The sequence below is a fragment of the Coloeus monedula genome, assembly GCF_965178545.1.
Source record: "Coloeus monedula genome assembly, chromosome: 1".
NCBI classification, from domain to species: domain Eukaryota; kingdom Metazoa; phylum Chordata; class Aves; order Passeriformes; family Corvidae; genus Coloeus; species Coloeus monedula.
The window spans coordinates 132,543,792-132,564,960 of NC_138781.1; the positions used below are offsets into that span (position 1 = coordinate 132,543,792).

Consider the following 21,169-nt stretch of genomic DNA (forward strand, 5'->3'; position numbering starts at 1 on the left):
AATCACTCTCCCAGCCTTTTCTGTCTAACTATAGACCCTGCTTGTGAATGAAGCCCCTTTCCTTCCCATGTAAATCAACAAACAGGATCACATAATGAAACAGATCTTCCAGTTCAGAGTTTAATAGAAATTAGAGGGAGATAGAAGGTCTGGGCTATACTTTGATTAACAGCTTCAATAAACCAAAGTAGTATTTGGGGCTTTTTCCTATGCTGCTCAAACCTGAAGCACTGAATTCCCATTATCTTGTTTCTTCTTATATAGAATTAAGCAGCTCCAAAGCTTCTTTCTGTACCTGAAAGAAATAAATGTAACATAACAGTGCCAGTTACAGGCTCTTCTAGCAAAACTTCCCTCACAAGCACCCAAATGTTTCACTGCAGTTGTGTAAATTCAGAACACTCCTAGGAGTAGTCATTTTTCTTCTGTAGTTCAAGATGCTCAATACTTGAAACATGAATAGGAATAAAACACTTAAGCCAGTGCCTTCAGTGTAATTCATTTACTATATAAATGAAGTTTATTTCTGTTGAATACAGATACTAGCTCTTGATTTTGCTACAGTCCAATAGTAGCATGCAGGAAGCTGTCCCACCTCTGACCATACCCAACCAACCTAGGGTTTCCAACACTCTGGACAGCAACTAAGAAGTGCTTCTGAGGCTCTGTTTGCCTAAGGTTTCTGGTTAAAACCTAATAAAATTTTAGTACGATCTCTAACATTCATATTAAAACACCCCTCGACAACAAACCATACAAAACAGCAAAAAATTCTCAACACCCTCTCCTGCCTCCTCAAACCACATAAAAACCTCCAGCCCAACAAACTTCTGGTATTGACACAGCAAGCCATGCACACAGTGTAGGCCAGATACCTCTGAGTATCTGCGGTAAATGTTCAGAAAACCTAGTTATGCTGAGACAAGAATTCAAATGTCTTTGCACAGGCCAGTTTCCTTCAGAGTGGACTATCAAGTCTAATTCCCAATGAATTTTGCATTGTACACATTCACCCAGAGAATGGGCAGAATACCACCTTTCTCAGTTCAGCAGCTCTGCACCCCTCTAAGATACTAGGAAATAGATGTACCCGGAGGCCACAAGTAGCTGAAGCAGATCAGCGGTTTAACAACTTGGCTACTGCACAGAATTCACTTTCACTGTACTTTTTGTATGGTTCCTAAAGAAAGACAAGTTTTTAGGATCACTGGTTTCAAGTGTGCCTCCAGCTACTAGTAACTGTCAGAAGAACTGACCAATTTCACACACACCTGAGACCACTACTCCTTTAGGCTATTAAATTGCTAAACAATTTGCAAGGCGCTGGAGGAATGTAACACTCATATTTCCACTGAAAGTTGTTACTAAAGGAACTCACTTTTGGAAGAAACAGTTTGAGGCTGACTAGAGAATCTACAGAGCGATTCTGAAACACTACCTCAGTAGTGTTTTTTCTGAGGTGTGAAATGCAAAATCCTACCAAAAGTATTTCTTACGATTAGGACATTCAGAGTGTTGTATGGACATTCAGAATGTGCATCTCAACTGCAGCTTACTGCTAAATGAAATAGAAGTCAATCAACCATAAGAAAAATGAATTGGAAATGAGGCTTTGTTACTCCTGATGTTAACAGGATTGTTTATGAAAGGTAACTTCACCTGCTTTGGTTTATACTGAATGCATTACCAGGTATGAACAAACCTAATGGATTACCTCTCCTGGAAGTACTTAGAATGTTTATGTAGGAAGCAGATGCCTACCCTCCAAACCAGAATCCTTCTGTGCAGTTTCAAAGGGTAATTAAGTGACTCATGTCATCTAGCATTTGCCAGATTTGCTGTCCAAGACACATTTCCTTAATTTGTTTTATTCAGATTGTCTGAATCTCTCCCTAGGGGCCTAGGAAGGACTGCAATGTTAAGGTTTGGTACATCTGTGGTTTTTTCTTCCTTGTGTTCACATGATTGTTAGCTATTCCAAACTGTGATTCCTACCTTACCCATTTTCAGGCATATGAAAGGTCAATCTGTGTTCACATAGAAACCGGCTAGTGCAGGTGCCTGCCTGAACTTCAGCAACACAGCTAAGGCTGGATTGTTGTTAGCAATATGAAACTACCATGAAGAAGAAAGGATAACAGTTTTCTACTATGAATAAAACAAAATTATTTCCAACCACTGTTTTCAGAGGTGGCTGGTAACATACTAGAATTTTTTGGTGTTGATGTGATTCTGAATTATAGGTGCTAAACTATAATTTCCTCTGAGCTAATTTTATAAAACATTCCACTGCCATGATGTCATACATGTTGGGTACAATATATGATTGTACTATTACAATTCTTAACTTCCTACCTGTTTGTCCTCCTCTGTCTGTGCAGGATACTCCTTTGCTTTGCTTAACCACAGAAGAGCCATCTTCTTATTGTTTAACTTCAAGTATGTTTTCCCCAAAAAGAGCAAATTTTTGCTGTAGAAATTTGGATCAGCTGCATAGAGACAGGTATGAAAATCTTTAGATGAAAATTAGCAGCATACTATACTTTGATACTATATACTATACTTTGGTACTTGTTTCAGAAAACAGAGTATTTTGGCTTTGGATCAGAAGGAAGCCAATGTAAAACTTTCACTTGCTAGATTTTGGTCTCATAAGCAATTATACTAACTAGCAGCTTGTTAATTAATATAATAAATAACACTAGATTCCTCACAAAGAGCAAAGCAGTGAGCTTAAGGCATAACAGCTTTGCTTTGCAGGTTTTGGATTCTCTGGACCTAGCACATACAACACGCAATGCAACCAGCTTAGCAGGTAAAGGCAAGGGAAAATAGGGCACATTTCCTAGCACATACAGATACCAGCTTAGTTTTTGCTGCACAGAAGAAAACAAAACTACTTGTATCTACACAAAACATTTTTTAAGGAAAGATTCAAAGCTTGCTTTTATAAAGCATCATTCATTATTAAAGAGTAGTCTTGTCTACTGTTCATACTTATAGCAAAGGCTCTCCATGCTGCTGGATTTAAGGTAAGGTTTCAAAACATATGGAGGTGTTTTGGAGGCAAATTTTGAGATGAAGTTCACTGTTCCAGTTCACAGCTGCATTACTTGACACCCAGGGGAAGACACACTATGAGCTTTTCCTTTGAACTTCACTGATTTAACTATGTACAAATCTTTCATAGAACACTGTCTTCCCTTGTCTTCCTTTATCTTTCAGCTAGTCAGTTTTGCTTATGGCTTCACTCCTGGAGAAATAACATGTTCATTTTTTATTTTATATCATGTGGACAGTTTAACTGTCAGGTTGGCACTCTTGATCATAATACCTTCTGAAATAATAAAAAGTCTGCTTTTTCTATTTTCTATTTAGAGAACAGAGAACTTTTGAACTCTAAGAAAATTCTGAAAAAGTAACACAGAATTCCCTTTTTTAATTTCTTCTGCCCCCCTGCACTCCAGTTGAATTCCTTGGGGAAGAGTACTTTATTCTCAGGAAGGTACAAATTTCACTTTAATACTTACTCTGAAAAAACCTTCATGTTACACTGTAAGTGGTGTATACTAGGTGTGTAACATACTTTTTAAAGTGTGTAACATATTTTTAAGTATCTCTGATAAAATGTTCCAATGTAACAGCGCAGTGTGCCGACTGGCCCACCACGTTTATCAGCGGATCACATGCTACTGTTTTGGGTTTGGTGGCTACAGTAATTAAGGTGATATTGACAGCTAGAGTTTTACTGAAAAGTCATCAATCCTAACAGATATTTTTCAGTCAAAACAAGTCACAAGTATTACCTTCTTCTGCCATGTGGAAGTAATGAAGAGCCTGTAAAAGACAAAGTTGTGCTCATTAAAGTGGAGAATAAACTCAACACAATAGTCAAATTACAGCCTTATGCACATACCTGAAGAAGGAGTTCCTATGAAAATGTGTGGATCTATGATATCCACACATTTTCAACTAGTTTCCCATCCAGCATATATGAAATTTCAGTCCATCCCTACCTTTTCCTAATGGTATTAGTTGGAGGGAAAAAGCTCTCACAGAACTTGAAAGTGCGGACATATCTACAAACCAGATTTTGTACTGAAACTGCAGAAGTCTCAGCAGTACAAGTTTACTTCTTCAGCGACTTTTAAGTGCTACAGAACTGAATGCTGGGACTGGCATGATTCTGGTAGTATTTGAAATCCTGGCTGACACTCTGTATTCTTCTGAGAGTGTTTTTTCAGCAAAACTTACAAGCTTGACATTCCATTAAAAAGTTTTATTTCTTTTTCAATCAGTTCTTAAATTGCCTTCTGTGTAACAGCAAGCAGTCTTCTACAATTACTTTCTAGTGACTCCTGCCCCCACACTTTAAGAGAACAAAACAGTTATTGGTTGCTCTAAACAAACAAAGATAAAACAGCTGCAGCAAACTTTTCTATTACCAATTGTATTGTCAAGTTTCTATATATGTACGAGCGTTTAAGTAAGATCCACACTGGTTTAGACAAACACTGGTTTAGACACACTATTTTAAAAGATAAACATCTGGATAGCATGTTTTAGGGTGTACAACAGCAGAAATCTTCATAGAAAAGATGAAGAAAACTACTTTCAACTGAGAAAACTCCACACCATATGTGGCCAGAGAATGAAAGGGTATTTGTTCATCTTAAGTAACAAAGCAAGCTGTTGCTTTTTGCATTTAATATAAGGGGACAAATTCTATTAGAGCTAGCAAATAAGTACATGGCATAACACCACTGTATAAATCATCAGCACTGGACTAGTACAGACAGTTATCTGGAACAGAGCATGACAGTGAATACAAACTAAGTTACATATAGCTTATAGCTTATTATTTTCTATTGCACAAGCTACATGAAATAATTTTCACTATTCTGTGTGTGCTAATTGTTTCTTTGGTTGGGTTTTTTTTTCTGTGTAGCAATTTATAAATAATAGAAATCATCATCATAATAAAGCTGAAGAAAATGGAAGGTTTTTATGTTTTTAGATATCCTTTACTGTCCTGTTATATTCTCATTTTATTACTGACAGTTGTAAACTCACAACTCTATGCTTATTCTGTAAGCAGAGGCCAGCTGTGTCAGGAAAATAAGTAAAAAGTCTATCATTAGCTTTCTGGGGGGAATAATAATCTGCGAAACATTTTCATACTGTACCTCTTGAAATGTGGAGGTTGGTGGTGTGGCAAACAGCGTCGCAGCTATTTTTCTTTGGTACCATGGCATCTCAGCAAAGGAGTAACACCTGAAGCAAAAAGACATGTTTGTATCTAAAATTCACATTTCTCTTGTTTTCGAGCAACAGTCTCATAATTGTTGTTGGACATAAAAACTGGATGTCATAATTGTTGATTCCAAGAGTCAAAACTGCAGACACACTGCAAGTTCTATAAGCACGTTCTCACATCTGTACAAGAAAGTAACAAGATGTCTGAAGCTGCTACTAAAGAAGTTTTGGTGTGTGTTTTACTGGGAACTAACTACATTAGCTAAAACTGGGACAATTACTAAGCATGAGACAGATTTTGAGCTTGAATGATTTATGTGTATTTTGTTCTAATGTATTTGCAAAAACAGCACAACCGAGTAATGTCATTGCCTTACCTCAACACTACTTTGCTTTTCTCAATTATTAATACAAAGTAGATCTGCAGTACATTCCTGAGACTCTGATCTATAAGAATGAAAATAAATTCAAGAATCAAACCACTGTGTTCTAGGCTAAGCCATGCTATGCTGTTTTTCTATCTACTAAATAACACAGGTAATCAATCAGTCAGTCACCTATCTTATTGGTGCTGGAAGGATTAAACATTTTTATTGAAGCATTTCAAGTGCACAGAACATTCTGGGTGTAAACATTAAACAACGCTATTCACTTTAGTAGCCTCCCATGATGAGATTACAATTATTACTCACTGTGTAAAATAGAGCATTCTAGAGGAGGTGAAAAATTAGTAACTGAAAATGTTTGGAGGAGAGGGGGGCTAGACATGGAATACACAGTCTGAGTTGAAATTGTGTCATTAGATGTGCCTAATCAAAAAGAGATTCAGTCCAGGACAGATAAGAAAGAGAAAGGAGAAAAATCTCAAGAACTGGCTGATACTAAATGTCAGTTTTAGATCAAGATGGCTCTGGAATTCAGCAATGAGTACATTTAAATATACAACATGGGAATATTTTAGAGCCAAAAGCAGTATTAATCGCACATTTCTGATCATCTTTTCTAATTATCGTTAGGAACAATGTCTTAAGTACTTTTCAGAACAAGCTTCCTATCTCAAAATGGACCCTGAGGCTTAGTCAGCTGGGAGCATATACTTATGCTTAGAAATCTGGACTATAGCAATTCTTAGATCATGTGGGAATGAGTGGTGGATGCCAAAAAAAAAGTTTCTAAACTAGTAAAAACCTCTGGAGCAGTAGATTGTCATTTTCTCCGATACGCAGGAGTCAAAAAAAATGACAGAGAAATTGACTGTGGTTTTTAGTATATTTTTATGGTGAAAATACATTGCCTTTCTTTCTTTTCAACCTCTCAATCTTACAATAGAAATCTCCTGTAAACAATGTAACACCTTTGGTCTTTTTCAAGCAAATAACCAAAAGTGCTGTCTGGAGCCTCTCACTAACACATAAACTATATTGCTTTCCATCACACCACTTACACAGAATACCCTGGTTAGTATGGAAAGTTCTATTTCCAGTCCATTTGCCTGCTATGTAACAGTAATTCTTAGTACTATTTTCACTGAGAAGTAAATTAAATTTCAACGATTTTTGGTTAATACATAATATATAAGCTCCCTTTATTTAACGTAACTTTTTAAATACTGTATCATGACAGATAATAACAGAAATATTTTCGGAATACATCTCACTTTTGATAGTTTTTCACAGATTGTATTAAGTTGCAGCTGTCACTGAAATTCAAGGTAAATTCAGTGTTGAGTTTTGACTCGATTCACGTACTCCAGAACAAAATGAGCACTACTCACTATCACTGATGCCCACTTTGGATTCTATGTAGCTAACTTAACGACTGCAAAATGAATTTTTAATAGTTCCATACAAATAAATTAAATGAACAATTATTTTTCATCTTTTTGAACTGCATAAGAATTAACAGCTAGACTATTTCAAGGCATGATGTCTTATATCTGTTCAATATGTTTTCATGCTTGTATCAATTACAAGCACATTCTAAATTATTCCAAGTAGTTCTGCAATTCATGCAAGGTATCTTAAACTGTTGCATTTTTCTTTGCCATGTGCTAACTTTAGTTTGAAAATACATCTTACCAAATCCCTATAAGATGAATTGTTGTAGCATCTTTTGGATTCAGTTCAATGGCTCTCTGGTGAGGGGAGAAAAAAGCAACACAACATGTGAAGAAGTTGTTCTAATATGTGGATTAAAATATATTTAAAACTTGTTATTCTACTGTTAATTAAACCAGACTGATAGTGTGTAGAATTTCAAGGCAATACACTATTTATTCAGTGCACAACTAAAGCAGCTCAGCTCCAAAAATCTGATGACACTGACAGATGTCTAAGCACTTCTCTTTAGTAGGTTACTAAAAGTTGCATTTGAGACTTGGCATGTTCAGATATAAAATTAGTAGTCCATGATCTTCTCCAGTATTTGTCCTTTACTGTTACATAATCCACAGTTAAAAGGACAGCCACACAGCCATTTCTCAATATCAGTTACATTTGATCTAGTCCTAAGAGGTGTCTAAAGCACTTCAGCTATTTCAAGACTCCCTTCTAAAGCAACGTAGTTTACTGCAGGAGAGAGTTTGTACTCCTTGTTTCTGGGGCATTTCTGGAGCATATGTCACAGTAACCCAAAGAACAAAGTGAACTAGGAAGTCTGAACAGAAGTACACTTTTGGTTCTTAGTTACCAAAACTTAGTTACCAGCTGTCACACAATCTACATATTGGACACATTAATCTTGTCATATGCAAAAAGCTGCATTACCTGGAAATGCTCTTTGATGACAATAGCATTTCCAATTTTAGTTTTGATTCCTTCGTAGTCTCCAACATCACTGAGGCAAATTCCATACCACTGTAATTCAAAAAACAAAACCAAAACATTTAACACAGCATTATATTAATAGTACATTTTAAAAAGCTTGCAACCAGAACAGCTGCCACCACCACAGATGACAACAAGCAGTAGGTGTTTATTGTGAACAGATGAATCAATATCAGAGCAAGCTGCTGGTTTTCATGTGTAAGGGAATAAACATCCTCTTCTGATCCAAGATACCAAGGCAACATTTTGCTACCTCTTTGCCTGTGAGTAAAGCAGCACCAAAAAAAAAAAGGGCAGAATGAAGCCAAGGCCTGAAATACTTCCAGTGAAACTCTACAAAGCCCAGGAACAGCATGCTGAATGTGGGATGTACAACATTTTTAAGGCTACATCAGGGCAGGAGGAGCTAATTTACATCAGCTGTAATCACCCTGATCAGTCACCTCTTTCCATGGTCCTGCACACACTGCATCAGTTTCTGTTTCCCTAGAGGAAGTTCCCCTGGAAAAGTCTGAACTCAGATCTTCCAAAAACATTAGGAAGAACTAGAAGTCTCACTCATTCTCAACTGAAAAGATAAATTATGCTGAAGTTTGCTAAAACAGCACAATGACATTTGTTCTGTTTTCTATAAGCAGAAATCAACAAACAAGATTTCAGTTATTTTGCATGGCTCACCTTGTGTGCTGCAAAATTTGATTCATTTATTTCAAGTGCCTTTTTTGCATACTCAAGGGAGTCATATGTCAGTTGTCTCTTCTCCTCTGCAGAAGTACTACCAAGCTGAGCCAGATCCCGTGACGACCGTGCCAGCCGCCATAACAACTCTGCATCATCACTAGTTAGGAACAGAAACACTGATGTTTTAAAGCAATTGGAAACAAAGAAAAGGTCTTAAAGGAGTCTTTCAAAGTATATCTCAAGCGGGTGGTAAGACAACAGTGAATCATCTGTCATGCTATGCTATGTACAACCCCAAGGTACCAAACAGCAAACGAAAGCCTACCATTACAGACTGTCTGACAATACCTTTGCTCTGCCATTCTGGTCTGCAAAGCAAACATATCTGCAGGAAAGATCTTTGTTTTCTCAAAAAAAATACACAGATTTGGAAACCCCAGTGGTACCACTCAAAACACCAGAAGGAAAAGGAGGGCTACTCTGTTCTTAGCTAGATGCACTCTGCTGATTTGTATTGATGTCTACTTGGAATACTTAAAACATTATGCATCTTTTTTTCCTCTAATTGTACTTAAATTATTAAATCCTTCCTAGAAAAATACTGAAAAAAACCAGATGAGCCATACCACCAGCACATAAATCTGTGTATTTATGTATTTATTTATATCACCATATCAAATGGTGTATGGCAGGTTATAGTCAAAGCTAAAGGATCTTAAGTTTTATTTTTGTAACATATTGTTATGTAACACTGCTTACACTTCACTATACTTTAGGTAACTACCATTTTAGTTTTGGCTTACTAATTTAATAGAGACTTTAAAGTCTTTCAGGATTTTTGCAGTATATTTTAAGGGATTTTTAGAGTAACAAAACAAACAAGCAGGACTGAAAAACTTGAGGGTTAACCCTCACCTTCTACAACTACCAGCTCTTCCTTCATTCATTTTTCCATTAGGAGGAAAAAGATCAGAAGTCCTTCTTTCCTACTCCATAAGGGTGAAAAATAGGTTCTCCAGCATTCCACAGTGAGAATATTAGTTGAAAAACTGATACAGAAGAGCACAGAAAAGAAGCCACAGTAGTGTCACAAGGCAGTGAAGTACCTATTTTTATGCTGAACCAGCAACCGATACAGCTTCTCAGTTTCTCCACTCCCATACAGGTAGTCTGCTTGTTCTATCACATCTTCCACTTATGAAGGAATTAAAATTGTGGAAACAGAAGAACAAATTATAGTTAATTAGGACATTACCACCAAAACATTTTAGATCAGGACAACCTAGCTGAAAATGATGTAGCTCATTTTTAGGCCATCATTGCAAACAACTTACAGCAGGACTGAGTAAGCAACACGTACAATGCACAACGAGGATGACAATCTGTGCCTCTCTAGTGAAACTACAACAGCTTTCAGCAACACAGCTTTGGATGCTGAACAGATTTAACAGTCCAAGGTGTCTTTCTCAGTGCATCAGACTACTACAAATAAGTTATTTTTTAACTTATGTGAAAATGGCAGAAAAGAAAAATAATGTATGGAAAATGGACCAGGAGGGCAAGTAAAACAGAGTTGAGAGTAACAAAACCCCTTGATTAGTATATGTAGAGAATTTAAATCTTACAATAGCAATGAAAAAAACCCCAACTTTTAAAAATATTCTTCATTCTCAATATGGCTCCATAGTTTTGCCAGAATATTACTGCAGTTTGAGTGGGTCCCATTATTTACTCACAAGCCAAAACAAAACATTGCTTAAAGGTTTTCAGACTGAAGTCCTTAGGATTTTCCCAAATACAAACCCAAAAAATACAATTAATCTACTGAAACTCCCGTGTGTTCAAGATATTAAAAGCAAAAATAATTTTGAAAATCACAACTGGCTTTCTAGAGTATCAATTTATGAACTAAGTACCATTATTTTTACAGTACTTTCTTATTCTAGAAAATACTCTGAAACACAACAGTGGTGGGGGAATATAATTTCCACAACTGGATGAATATAATAATACATAAATTAATATAGTACTTGGAACAGCATACAGGAAAGAGAACTATAAACACCACACTATAGAAGATTATAACATGAGAAAAGATGGAATTAGAAGGAAAAATACCCAAAGGGAAGCAGATAGGTAATTTTGTTGATGTATGTAACTGTACAGGAGAAGAACAAACCTCAAGTTTACTCTTCTGCCAACATTAAAGCATTAAAAAATTACCTTTTATGTCAAAAACCTTGTCTAATTTTTTACGGACCTTTTACCTATGCTTATTGTCTCTTTGGTATTACGCCTGGGTCCATGATCAAACTTAGACGTCAAACGTAAGCTCTAACCCCTTCCAAAGAAATTAATCATGTTTATAAGGTTTCCTTTTTCCTTTTTTAGTTACCTACTAAATATGGTAGCCACATTTAAAGGCAGCACATTTTTTTTACAGAAGAAGCAAAACATTGAAGGCTACTGAACACAAAAGCCTCCTCTTCATTTCAAAAAGATCCTAGAATATAAATCAGTGCATTCTGGATAATTTTTAACCTTGCTGTCTCTAAATGTCTTCTTTCAACCCTTTCAAAGATAAGATAACAGTCTATGTGGACTCTGGATTTTAGTGTCCAAAATGAGCTTTGTGGTACATCTTCAGTATAATCTTCACTGAACTATTATGTTTGCTTGCTGACCTGAACACTACTAACGTATCTAATGACTAAATGATCAAAACTCAAAACTTCTGAATGCATCTCCCATAAGCTGTTTTATGCAAATCATGCTTTTATTACTTTAGAGTATTTTTCAGGTATTTCTATTTTACCCTTATTTTCACCATATTTATTACATGTCTTGTATAGAAAGCCCATTAGCATTGCTTTTCTTGGCAATGTAAATGTCAGATTCATGTGGGAGCACTGAAAAGGCAACTAAGCGGTGTTATTTATATTCCTCATGACAAATGATCAATTATTTATTCATCATTACTATTATTTCTTATTTGTGTACTGAGTAGCTATTTCAAATCTACTCACTGATGCTCCTTCTGCTATAGCACATGAAACAGCTCCTTATCCATTCAAAAATTTATTGTCTGAATTTTTATTTCTATCTGTATAAACATCTAAGATGTTCCTCTTTTTGAGACACAGAGAAACAGGTTACCTGACCTGGCTACTACCTCAACTATGCAGTGAGCGCACATCCAGTTTATGCTCATTCTCCATTCAGTCAGGCTGACTCTGAAAATCCTTATGTAGACAGACAAGTTCTAAGTCTGCAACAATATTCCCTTTTAAGATATTGCTACTGTCCTTCCAGCAGGGAGACTATCCTTATTGAAAGGATGTGAAAAGGCATTTTACCATTTGTTCAATTGTTCTCCGGTAAGTGAAGCAAGGCTTTGCTTCCCCCTTTTTACTGTTAGAGAAATAGAAGACATTTCTCAGTTTTGTATGAAGCGCTATCTTGGTGTTGCTCAACTAGATTAAACAGGAATCACAGTGTTCATACTGAAAACATGAACTAGTTTAAAACTTCTAGAAATAGATTAAGTTTTGGTCTGCATTCCTAACAGACCCATATCTTTTTAATAAGTTACTTAAAGACTGGACAGCAAATCAGTTATCATCCACCTTGTGCATGTGTTCTATCCCTGACAAGATGAGCGACTAGATGTGCTTTCCACGACACCTGAAATAATCACTTGTTGAAGTGCTACCAGACTACTCATACCCAATTCAAAAGCATCTCGTCATGAAATTATACTGCATGCAGTCTTAATGTAAAAAATCAAAAGCATTACACCATTTCCCGCTATAATTCTGGCACTAAAAGTTGTAAGTCTCACATCAGAATAACCAACATATTTCAAAATTTGAAAATATTACCTCTGAAGCTCGCATGAACCTCAGCGAAGCCAGAAATCAGCTTATGAGCTTCATAAACCAAAAAGGACCCTGTTGAAAGGACAACCCCCCTCTGAAGGCCTTTTCTAAGCACCTGTGTAGGATCATAAGACAGGTATTAATGAACATTATCACTCCGAGATAAAAAAGGTGTTTCTTGTCTGTATCACTGGTTATATTTCAGATTTTGAGCAAAGAGAAGACTTTAAAATATTAAAAAAACCCCGTAAGACAAAACGCCACTTCAAGCGAGTACATTTGAAGTACATTCAACAGAAGCTCACGATTACACCCGAAAACACGAACACAGCACTAGACTGAATATAAACCGTAAATACGGAGCAAACACAAGTTTAGAAGCAAAAATCAAACCCGTATTGCTCAAGCGAGCCCAGGGCTGTTTTCGCACAACCAAACCAGTCCTTCGCTACGCCCCGCGATGCCGGAGCCTCCACCCGCCTCCCTCATGCCGGCGGAGCGGCCCCGCGGCGGCGAGCGGCGGCCACGCCCCGTGGGAATCAGAGTGATCTAGGTTGGAAAAAGCCTCTGAGATTACCCCGTTCAACCTACAACCGAACCCCACCACGTCAAACAGAGCATGGCACTAAATGCCACGTCCAGTCTTCCCTTCAACACCTCCAAGGTCGGTGACTCCCCAACCTCCCTGGGCAGCGCATTCCAAGAAGTCCCGAACCGGCCGCGCTGCCCCGCACCGAGCGGCACCCCAACTACCTCGGTCCCCCGCCGGCCCCGGCCGCAGGGGCCGCCCATCGCCTCTCGCCGGAGCGCCGTCCCCAGGCCGGCGGAGCCACGGCGGAAGAGCCGCGCCAGCGCCGCCACGAACACCGCCATCGCCGCCGCCGCCGCCAGCACCGCCCCCCGCCTCCGGAGCAGCCGCTCCGCCCCGCGGCCCTGCCCGGGCTCGGGGGCACACAAGGGCAAGGGCCATCCGCTCGGCCGGGCAGCCCGCCGTACCGAGAGCCGGACATTACGCAGCCGGGCCCCGAGCCACGCCGGGCCCGAGTGACCGCCTAGTCTACCGGGCCGGGGGGGGAGGGAACACACGGGGGCTCTGCGCCTGCGCCCCGGGGCGGAGCGTGTCCGGCCGCGCGGGTGTGGCCGCCGCGGGTCGGGGGTCCGGAGGCTCCGCAGGCTCCGCGCTGCAGGTGAGGGTGGGGTCTGGCCGCGCAGCAGGGGCCGCTCCTGCGGCCGTGCGCCGTGTCCCGCGGGGGCTGCGCTCTCGGCTCCGCCGCCTCGTCCAGCGGGAGCCGTGCGGGGCTGGGGCTGCAGGGCAGGGCAGGGCTGCGGGCGGCTGCTGTCCCAGCCGTTCCTCGCGTGAAACGTCCCCGCAGGTGCGGCCCCACTTCCTGCGCCGGGACACGGAGCGCGCTGCCGGCTGCTGCTGCGGGGATCGAGGAATCGCTGCCCCATCCGCCGTCCCGCAGGTAGTGGAACTCGGTGAAGTTAGAGCTGTAGGCCTGAAGGTTTGAGTCTGCAGTGCCGATCTGTGTGGCGGTGTAAACGCCACTCTGAAAAGCACTCTCACCTCTGGCAGAGGAGGCTGTCGAGAGTCAGCATCGTTCCTGAAAGCCACATGCTGTTCTTTCTGAGCTGCTGGTTGAGTGGGTGGTTGTTTTCATTCTTCACTGTAGTTGCATAATATATGCAAGACAAACCTTAGATAAAGTTCATGTTGTCATAACTTACTCTTCCACTAGGGAAAAGTTTTAAAATGTGAAACCTCTTCACTTTTGTTTACATACTCCTGTTTTCAAAGTACATTAAGTATCCTCAAAGTAATGTGTATTGTCCTTCCTCCAACACTTACATTTATTTTCCTGGGGGGTTATGTCCCTGAAGGTTCGAGTTAAAGATATTTCTGTGGTGGTGCAGGAAGTTTGTTTAGTAAAAGTAAATATAGTCAAGCTTAATCCCAGCTAGTCTTATTTTCAGTTGGAGCTTTAAATTTTAACTTCATACGTGTATAATCACAGCGGTAAGATGTTTCAAAGTCCATGCAGAACACCAACAAGCATTAGAAGAAAAAGAGGCAGGAAAGATGTTCAAGGAGTAGGAGACAGAAGTCTTTTTGTTTATCTGTTGTGGTGTTAGGAAGAATGCAGTTTTGCAACAAGTATGTTTGTCCTGAGTATCTTACAATTAATCTATACTGGTTCATTATAGATGACTGTTAGACTAATTTCAGTTCAGCTATCAAAAGCATAAATCTATTTCTGGTAGGCTGAATAACTAAGGTGTTGTTAAATGTCATCTGCCAGAATTCCAAAGTAGCAGAATGGGTACCACAGTGTTTGTACAGCCTTCTTTTATGCTGAATGTTTCTCCAGAATTGAATGCTAAAGGGAAGCCATAGTGTTAGAAGTAATACAACTGAAATCTCAACTGTACACATATCTGGGATGGAGTTTTTTTGTTTTTTTTTTTTTTTGCCTTAATTTGATTTAGGAACAAATGCTGTCATTACATGGTTTCCTAAAGGAAATACCTTCAGGGACAAAGTTAAGGAGTAAGCTACCTTCTGTTCCTTCCTGTTTATTTCCTGTGAAAGTCAGAATGCTCTTCCAACATAAGTAACGTATGATCAATGTAGTATTTGTAGATATTAGCTCCAATTATACCCAAGAAAATTACTTCTGTTCTTAGATCAGTTAGGTAAAGATTAATACTGGCCCCTCCTAGCATGACATTTGAAGGTGTGGTGTGGCTTGTGCAAGCAAGTAGACAGGAAGTAGAATTGCAGTGTGGTTTTTTATAACCTTAAAGGTCTTTTCCATCGACTCTGTGATTCTATTTGATTTCTTTGGTTTATCTTTAATATTGCTTTAGATGAGATGCTGTTGCTCAGACATTTTGAAAGGGCATTATTAAGTGTTTGAAGGATTTATGAATAGAGGAATTTTGGGGCTTGGTTGCTGGATCCAAGCTTCTGTTTAAGGAATAGTCTTTAGTGATTTGGATCACTTGCTTCATACTTTGTTCTGTGGTTGAAGGAAGACTATCCTGTAGATCCATTCCATCTCATAGATGGCTCAAGTGCATGTTCACTCAGTGCTTTATCAAAGGCACAGTTAGGAGGAAGCTGAATTAGTTCTAGTTGCGGCAGTTTGCTTCTGATACTTCCCCTATCCAGAAGGGTTGTTATAAATTCCTCGTGGCAGGTGATTAGCATATGTGCAATTATCTGATGGTTTCAGGAATTAGCATGACTGCTGTGTGCTTGTGTTCAGAGCCACTGCCTGTGGATATGCAGAGCATGAATGATGCCTCTAAGGCACAGGGAATGCTGAGTTCAAGTAGCTGTTGTGATACAGAAGTGAAGGGCTGCTGACTGGAGAGCTCTTGGTTTGCATATAGAAAGGTTTGAAATACCTCTGGGCTATAGTGAAGGGCAATTTTGTGATTGTTGGTTTCAAGGTGTTGTTATTGCTTATACTGAGATGTGCTGGACCATTGCGGGATACTGATTTCATGGACTTTTCTTAGGCATCCTTTAGCTGTGTAAGGATGCACAGGTTTGCTAGAGCATAAATAACATTGGGAGCCACTGATTTTGATCTACTTACTCTAATCCGCTGTTACCTTTTTAAAAAAAAAGAATTTAATGAATAGGACAAATCCAGTAATCAGGTCTCTGTTCTTAAAATCTTAAAGGACTTTTCTTGCTGGACTTTTATAATATTTAGGATATATTATTGTCTAACAAAAGCTCTGAGTATCTCTTGAGTAATCTTTACAGTGCTGCTGTCATGGATACATAAAACTGTTGGACAGGTTATTTATTTTAAGAGGAACTGTAGTTCCTCAAACCATATGCCTTCAAACCTCTTGCTTTGATTGATCTATGGTAATAACAATTCTTGGTTTTAATTTTCTTTCATTTCACGTTTTAATGCTACTGTTGGTTGAAGGTTTGGCCTTTGGCTGAGAGGCCCAGAGGCAGAGCTCTGTGGTAAGTTACTGTAACTCATTTTTAGGAACTAGTAGTTGTAATGGTGAAGTGTCACAACATCCCTTGAAACGAACTGTAAAAAGGATTAGTCTAAAGCATGTGTTCACCTACATCTTGTTTCTGCAGTAAAGTACTGCAAATTTTAGTGAGAAAGAAGTTTTTCTTTCTTGTGGGTAATGTTAATTATGTAGTCAGTCAGTCAGTGGCTCTACACAGAGAAATTGCAATGAAGAATACACAATTTAAGATACTATTCAGACTGCATAGTTAATAGGTTGTTTTCCATGAAATAATTGGTATGAAGATACTCTGATAAAGCCTATTAACGTATATGCAAGAAACACATGTTCCTCTGGTTTGCTGCTCTGTGCTTAAAATAATTGAATTTTGAACTCAGGAGATCTGTACTTCTTAATTTTCTTGTTGAAGGCACAGTATTACCTTTTCCAGTTTAGCTCACTTGAATTGAAACATCACCTAAAATACTTTTGTGGGAGGAAGGTGCTGGGAAGAACCAAGGATTAAAGATGTGCTTAAAGGGCAAACACATGTATACAGGATTTAAAAAAAAAAATCAGCAGAAGGATGTTTAGAAATAACTGTTTTGAAGTAATTTTGTGAGCAGGTGTCCTAGAAGTCAAATTAATATTTTCTTTGCAGTTGGTTTTGGTTTTTTTTTAAGTAGAATTCCGAACATGTTCTTTGTCAACATAACTTAGTGATGGATTTCTATACACGGAAGCAAGCCTGACTTGTTATACCAGTGTCCTACCAATTCAATAGAGTATCATAAAGCTTGTGTAAGTAGATTATTCATTTCCCATGCAGAAATCTGTGCTTCTGTTCTCATGTACACATATACCTCAGATTTCTTAAATATTAGCTTTTATTTTTGATTGGCATAATCCTCAGTAAAATGAGTGGTATGGTCATTAGGGTTTTATCAGCATAATTTACTTGTTTAATTCAGAATGCTCTTATTCCTTCCTGCGTACAAAATAGTGACTATGAGAATCATGGAGTCATTTAGGTTGGAAAAGACCTCCAAGATCATCAAGTCCAACCTTTAACCTATCATCGTCTTGTGAACTAGACCATAGCACTAAGTGCCACAATGAGCTGTTTCTTGAACATCTCTGGGGGTGGCAACTCCACCACCTCACTGGGCACTCCATTCCAATGCTTATCAGTACTTTCCATGAAGAAATTCTGCCTGATGTCCAACCTGAACCTCCTTTGGCACAGCCTGAGGTTATGTCCTCTTTTCCTGTAACTTGTTGCTTTGGGAGGAGGCCAGCCCCCATCTGGCTATACCCTCCTTTCAGGGTACAGAGCAATAAGGTTGTCCCTGATCCTCCTTTTCTCCAGGCTAAACACCCCCAGCTTCCTCAGCCATTTGTCATATGACTTATTCTTTAGACTCTTCACCAGCTCTGCTGCCCTTCTCTGGACATACTCCAGCACCTAAATGTCCTTCCTGAACTGAGGGGCCAGAAGTGGACACAGGGTTCAAGGCGTGGCCTCACTGGTGCCAAGTACAGTGGGACGATCACTGCCCTTGTCCTGCTGGCCACTCTTGTCTTGCTACAAGCCTGGGTACCTTTGGGCTTCCTGGCCACCTGGACGCACACACTGGCTCACATTCAGCCACTGTTGACCAGGACCAGCACTTCCAAGTCCTTTTCTGCTGGGCAGATTTTCAGCCAGTCTTTCCCAAGCCTATAGTGCGGCATGTGGTTATTGTGACCCAAGTGCAGGACGCGGTACTTGGCCTTAGTGAACCTCATACGACTGGCCTTGGCCCATTGATCCAGCCTGACCCCTCTGCAGAGCCTTCCTAACCTCCAAGGTAGGTACAGCTGTCACTGAAGAAGTGATAGCTGTATCCGTACGATTAGAAGATAAAGCTTACTCTCAAGGTTTTGTGTGATTCTTCAAATACAGAACAACTCAAGCTGCTTCTGGTACTTACCTTGTCAGCACATCAGCTGGACAATTTTTCAAGCTGTGTTGCCTGTAAACAAACTGAAAAGAGGAGCCAGAATTCAGATTTAGAGGTAGAATTTTTAGAGAAGCTGGTTTGTTTGTTTGTTTTTTAAAATGCAATGATGAAATTAGGTTGTGAAACAGTCTTAGCTTTTGTAACCTTGTATAAAACGCCTTTTTCCTGTGAGGTGGTCTGTTTCCTCAAGAACTGAAGGGTTACCATGAGATTTTAAAAAATATATATTTATATGCATGTAGCCCAAGATCCCTAGCAATTGTGTTGCTACCAGCCCTATCAGTGAGAAGAAGCATCCATTTGTCATAATTTCATTGTCAGCTTCTTGCAGCAGACATGGCATTTTCTGGCTTTTTCAGTCTGGCACACAGTTGACATAAAATGCTTAAGTGTAGCAAGAAGATTAGCTGATCAGGAGTAGATTTTATTTGCAAGTTTCTCATGGCCTTCCTGTGTTTATTTGGGCCCTGAGATATATAAAAATTACGTATTTTTGGTCTATTACCATTAGGAGTTCACAGGAGCTAGGAAATGTTCTATGACAGTAAATAATTTCTATCAGAACAGGTTTGAGACTTGTGACTAAAGACAGTGATGCCAAACCCACTTTATTAGTCTTTTTGTCTTCTAATTCGGTACTTCTGCTTGTCAGACTGGATGCACCTGTAAATGAGAATATATCATTGTAATACAGCTCTGCAAGGTTATCTGGGCAAGCCAACTGACATTGCAGCACGGAGAGGATTGCTACAGTCTAGCAGTTCCCCACTGTGCTTTTAGATCATTCTGATAATAGATCTGTCCCTTTCCAGGTAGAATGCCATGTTTGCAGTTTCTGTTGAAAAACAGACAATGACTCAGTTGTTTGATGTGTACCACTTATCTTCACTAGAATCATCACTGGAGTTCAAAGAACATTCTGATCTATAAAACTGGAAAGCAGGACTAGTCCTTGACTTAGATTTTTGCTTTGATAATTACAGCTCAAGCAGAAAGACTTGTCGTATTCTTAGTTGACCTAATCATGCTCTTGAGCAGCCTAGACATGGCAGAGGATCACTTGTGACTGTACATCACTGTAGTTCAGATGCACATTATATACAGTAATTTTCAGTCTTTTCCTGTCCAGATTTTTTTTTTTTTTTTTGAGCCCGATATGCCCCTGCAATCATAAAAGCTATTTCAAGAAAAAAGACAACCGAGCTGTCACCTGCACACATTCTGGTGTGCTTTGCCTCCCTTTATGGTGTATGCTACATGGAGGGCAAACAGTTCATAGCTTGAGAAAAACAAGGGTTTTAATTAAATGTGACCAATGTGGAGCACAGCTACTTTAATAACACTAACTAATTAAATAACTAAATCTCTTATGTGTCGTAACTTACTGGCAGTCGAGGCTCATCCTACCACAGCCCAAACGATATAATCTGTCCATGTAAAGTTATTCCAGAATTCCAAATGTTCAAGTAATCCGGTCATCTATCTATAATATTTTACATTTGGTTTGCCTACTAGATGTGTTGTAGAGTGGTATTTCAACAGGTAATGCACTAGTGCAGCCATGATTTGTTTTTGCCATCCTGGAGAGATGGCAATTTGCCACACTCTGTATTGCATCAAGTCCTCAAGAAGAGGTTGCTTGCTTACCTGGCAGTGGCTGATCCTTGAAGATGTTTATCATCTTTAGAAACCCTACCATCCACCTCTCAAACCTTTGGAACTTTTCAGCTAACACGGGCTTTTAGAAGTGAGGAGAATTGAGTGAAGCTGGAGTAATTCTTGCTTTCATGCATTTGGCATGATGAGGATTTGTGCAGCATGAACAGAGCTCCAGCAGATAGTGCTGTTTGAAAGACTCCTGGAGCCTGACTTGACGCAGGTGAAGAAGCATGTACGCCCTCTGTAAATTCTGTATGGTGTGCAGTGTTGTAAGAGAAGTATCTCTTCTTTATTTACAAAGTTTCACTACCTTAAATATTTCTTTGGATTAATGAGACAACTTTTTCTTTCTAATAAGTGTTTTACTAACTTTGAACATTTATAATGTTACTGAAAATCAGGTTGTTTATAACTTTTCGTCATAAAAGATATCAGTCTTATGGAGAAACATTTTTTTAAGCAAAATAGCAACATTTTTTTCTTGAAATGCATTACTGTTACAGACATCTTTAACCTATTAAACAAGTATAGATTCCTAATAGTCTCAAAACTTCTGAGGAAGATGCCTTGCATTATTTTTCATCTTGGATTTTTCAAAACTGGAAATGGTAAATATTAAAGGACCATCTTGTGATTTGTGAAGGTTTGCTCTTTGTCTGGATTTTGGGTATCCTCCACTTAAATAAATGCATGTTCTTGTTACAAGTTGTCTTTTATCTAATATGGAACAGTTGTTGCATCTCAAATGAGTATTTGCATTTCAGGGAAGAGTATCAGCCTTTTTATTCTTCCCTTCTCTATGCTAAAGGATGCTTTTTGCACAGCACCTCTTTTGCTTAATGTCATGATTTGACACTGGTCAAATGCCAGGCACCCA

General features: G+C 39.1%; 2 protein-coding genes across 4 annotated transcripts in view; one reads left to right on the forward strand and one right to left on the reverse strand.

Moving 5' to 3' along the window:
- Nucleotides 1–95: 95 nt before the first annotated feature.
- RMDN1 (regulator of microtubule dynamics 1) lies at nucleotides 96–13,669 on the reverse strand. The gene is made up of 10 exons (XM_082292994.1): nucleotides 13,394–13,669; nucleotides 12,644–12,755; nucleotides 9,869–9,956; nucleotides 8,760–8,919; nucleotides 8,022–8,111; nucleotides 7,335–7,390; nucleotides 5,187–5,274; nucleotides 3,807–3,837; nucleotides 2,356–2,489; nucleotides 96–295 (listed from the first exon to the last, which is right to left on the reverse strand). The coding sequence occupies exons 1-10, from the start codon at nucleotides 13,511–13,513 to the stop codon at nucleotides 257–259; spliced, it is 918 nt and encodes a 305-aa protein (XP_082149120.1). The 5' UTR covers nucleotides 13,514–13,669; the 3' UTR covers nucleotides 96–256.
- Nucleotides 13,670–13,769: 100 nt separating this feature from the next.
- The window catches only part of CPNE3 (copine 3), a 32,966-nt gene continuing 25,566 nt past the window's right edge, over nucleotides 13,770–21,169 (forward strand). For 2 of the 3 annotated variants that reach the window (XM_082289709.1, XM_082289711.1), the window contains exon 1: nucleotides 13,770–13,827. The gene's annotated coding sequence lies outside the window, so the exon portion shown is untranslated. Of the gene's footprint in view, nucleotides 13,828–14,013; nucleotides 14,107–21,169 lie in introns of all 3 variants that reach the window. The other variant, XM_082289710.1, reaches the window with a different exon arrangement.

What these genes read in the sequence shown, in the direction of transcription:
- RMDN1 (XM_082292994.1), bottom strand. Translation starts at nt 13,513, where the DNA reads ATGGCGGTGTTCGTGGCGGCGCTGGCGCGGCTCTTCCGCCGTGGCTCC. An exon ending in CAAATTTTGCAGCACACAAG is followed by an intron (nt 8,112 to 8,759) that starts GTGAGCCATGCA and finishes TTTGAATTACAG; the next exon opens with TGGTATGGAATTTGCCTCAG. An exon ending in AGACAGAGGAGGACAAACAG is followed by an intron (nt 296 to 2,355) that starts GTAGGAAGTTAA and finishes TATTTCTTTCAG; the next exon opens with GTACAGAAAGAAGCTTTGGA.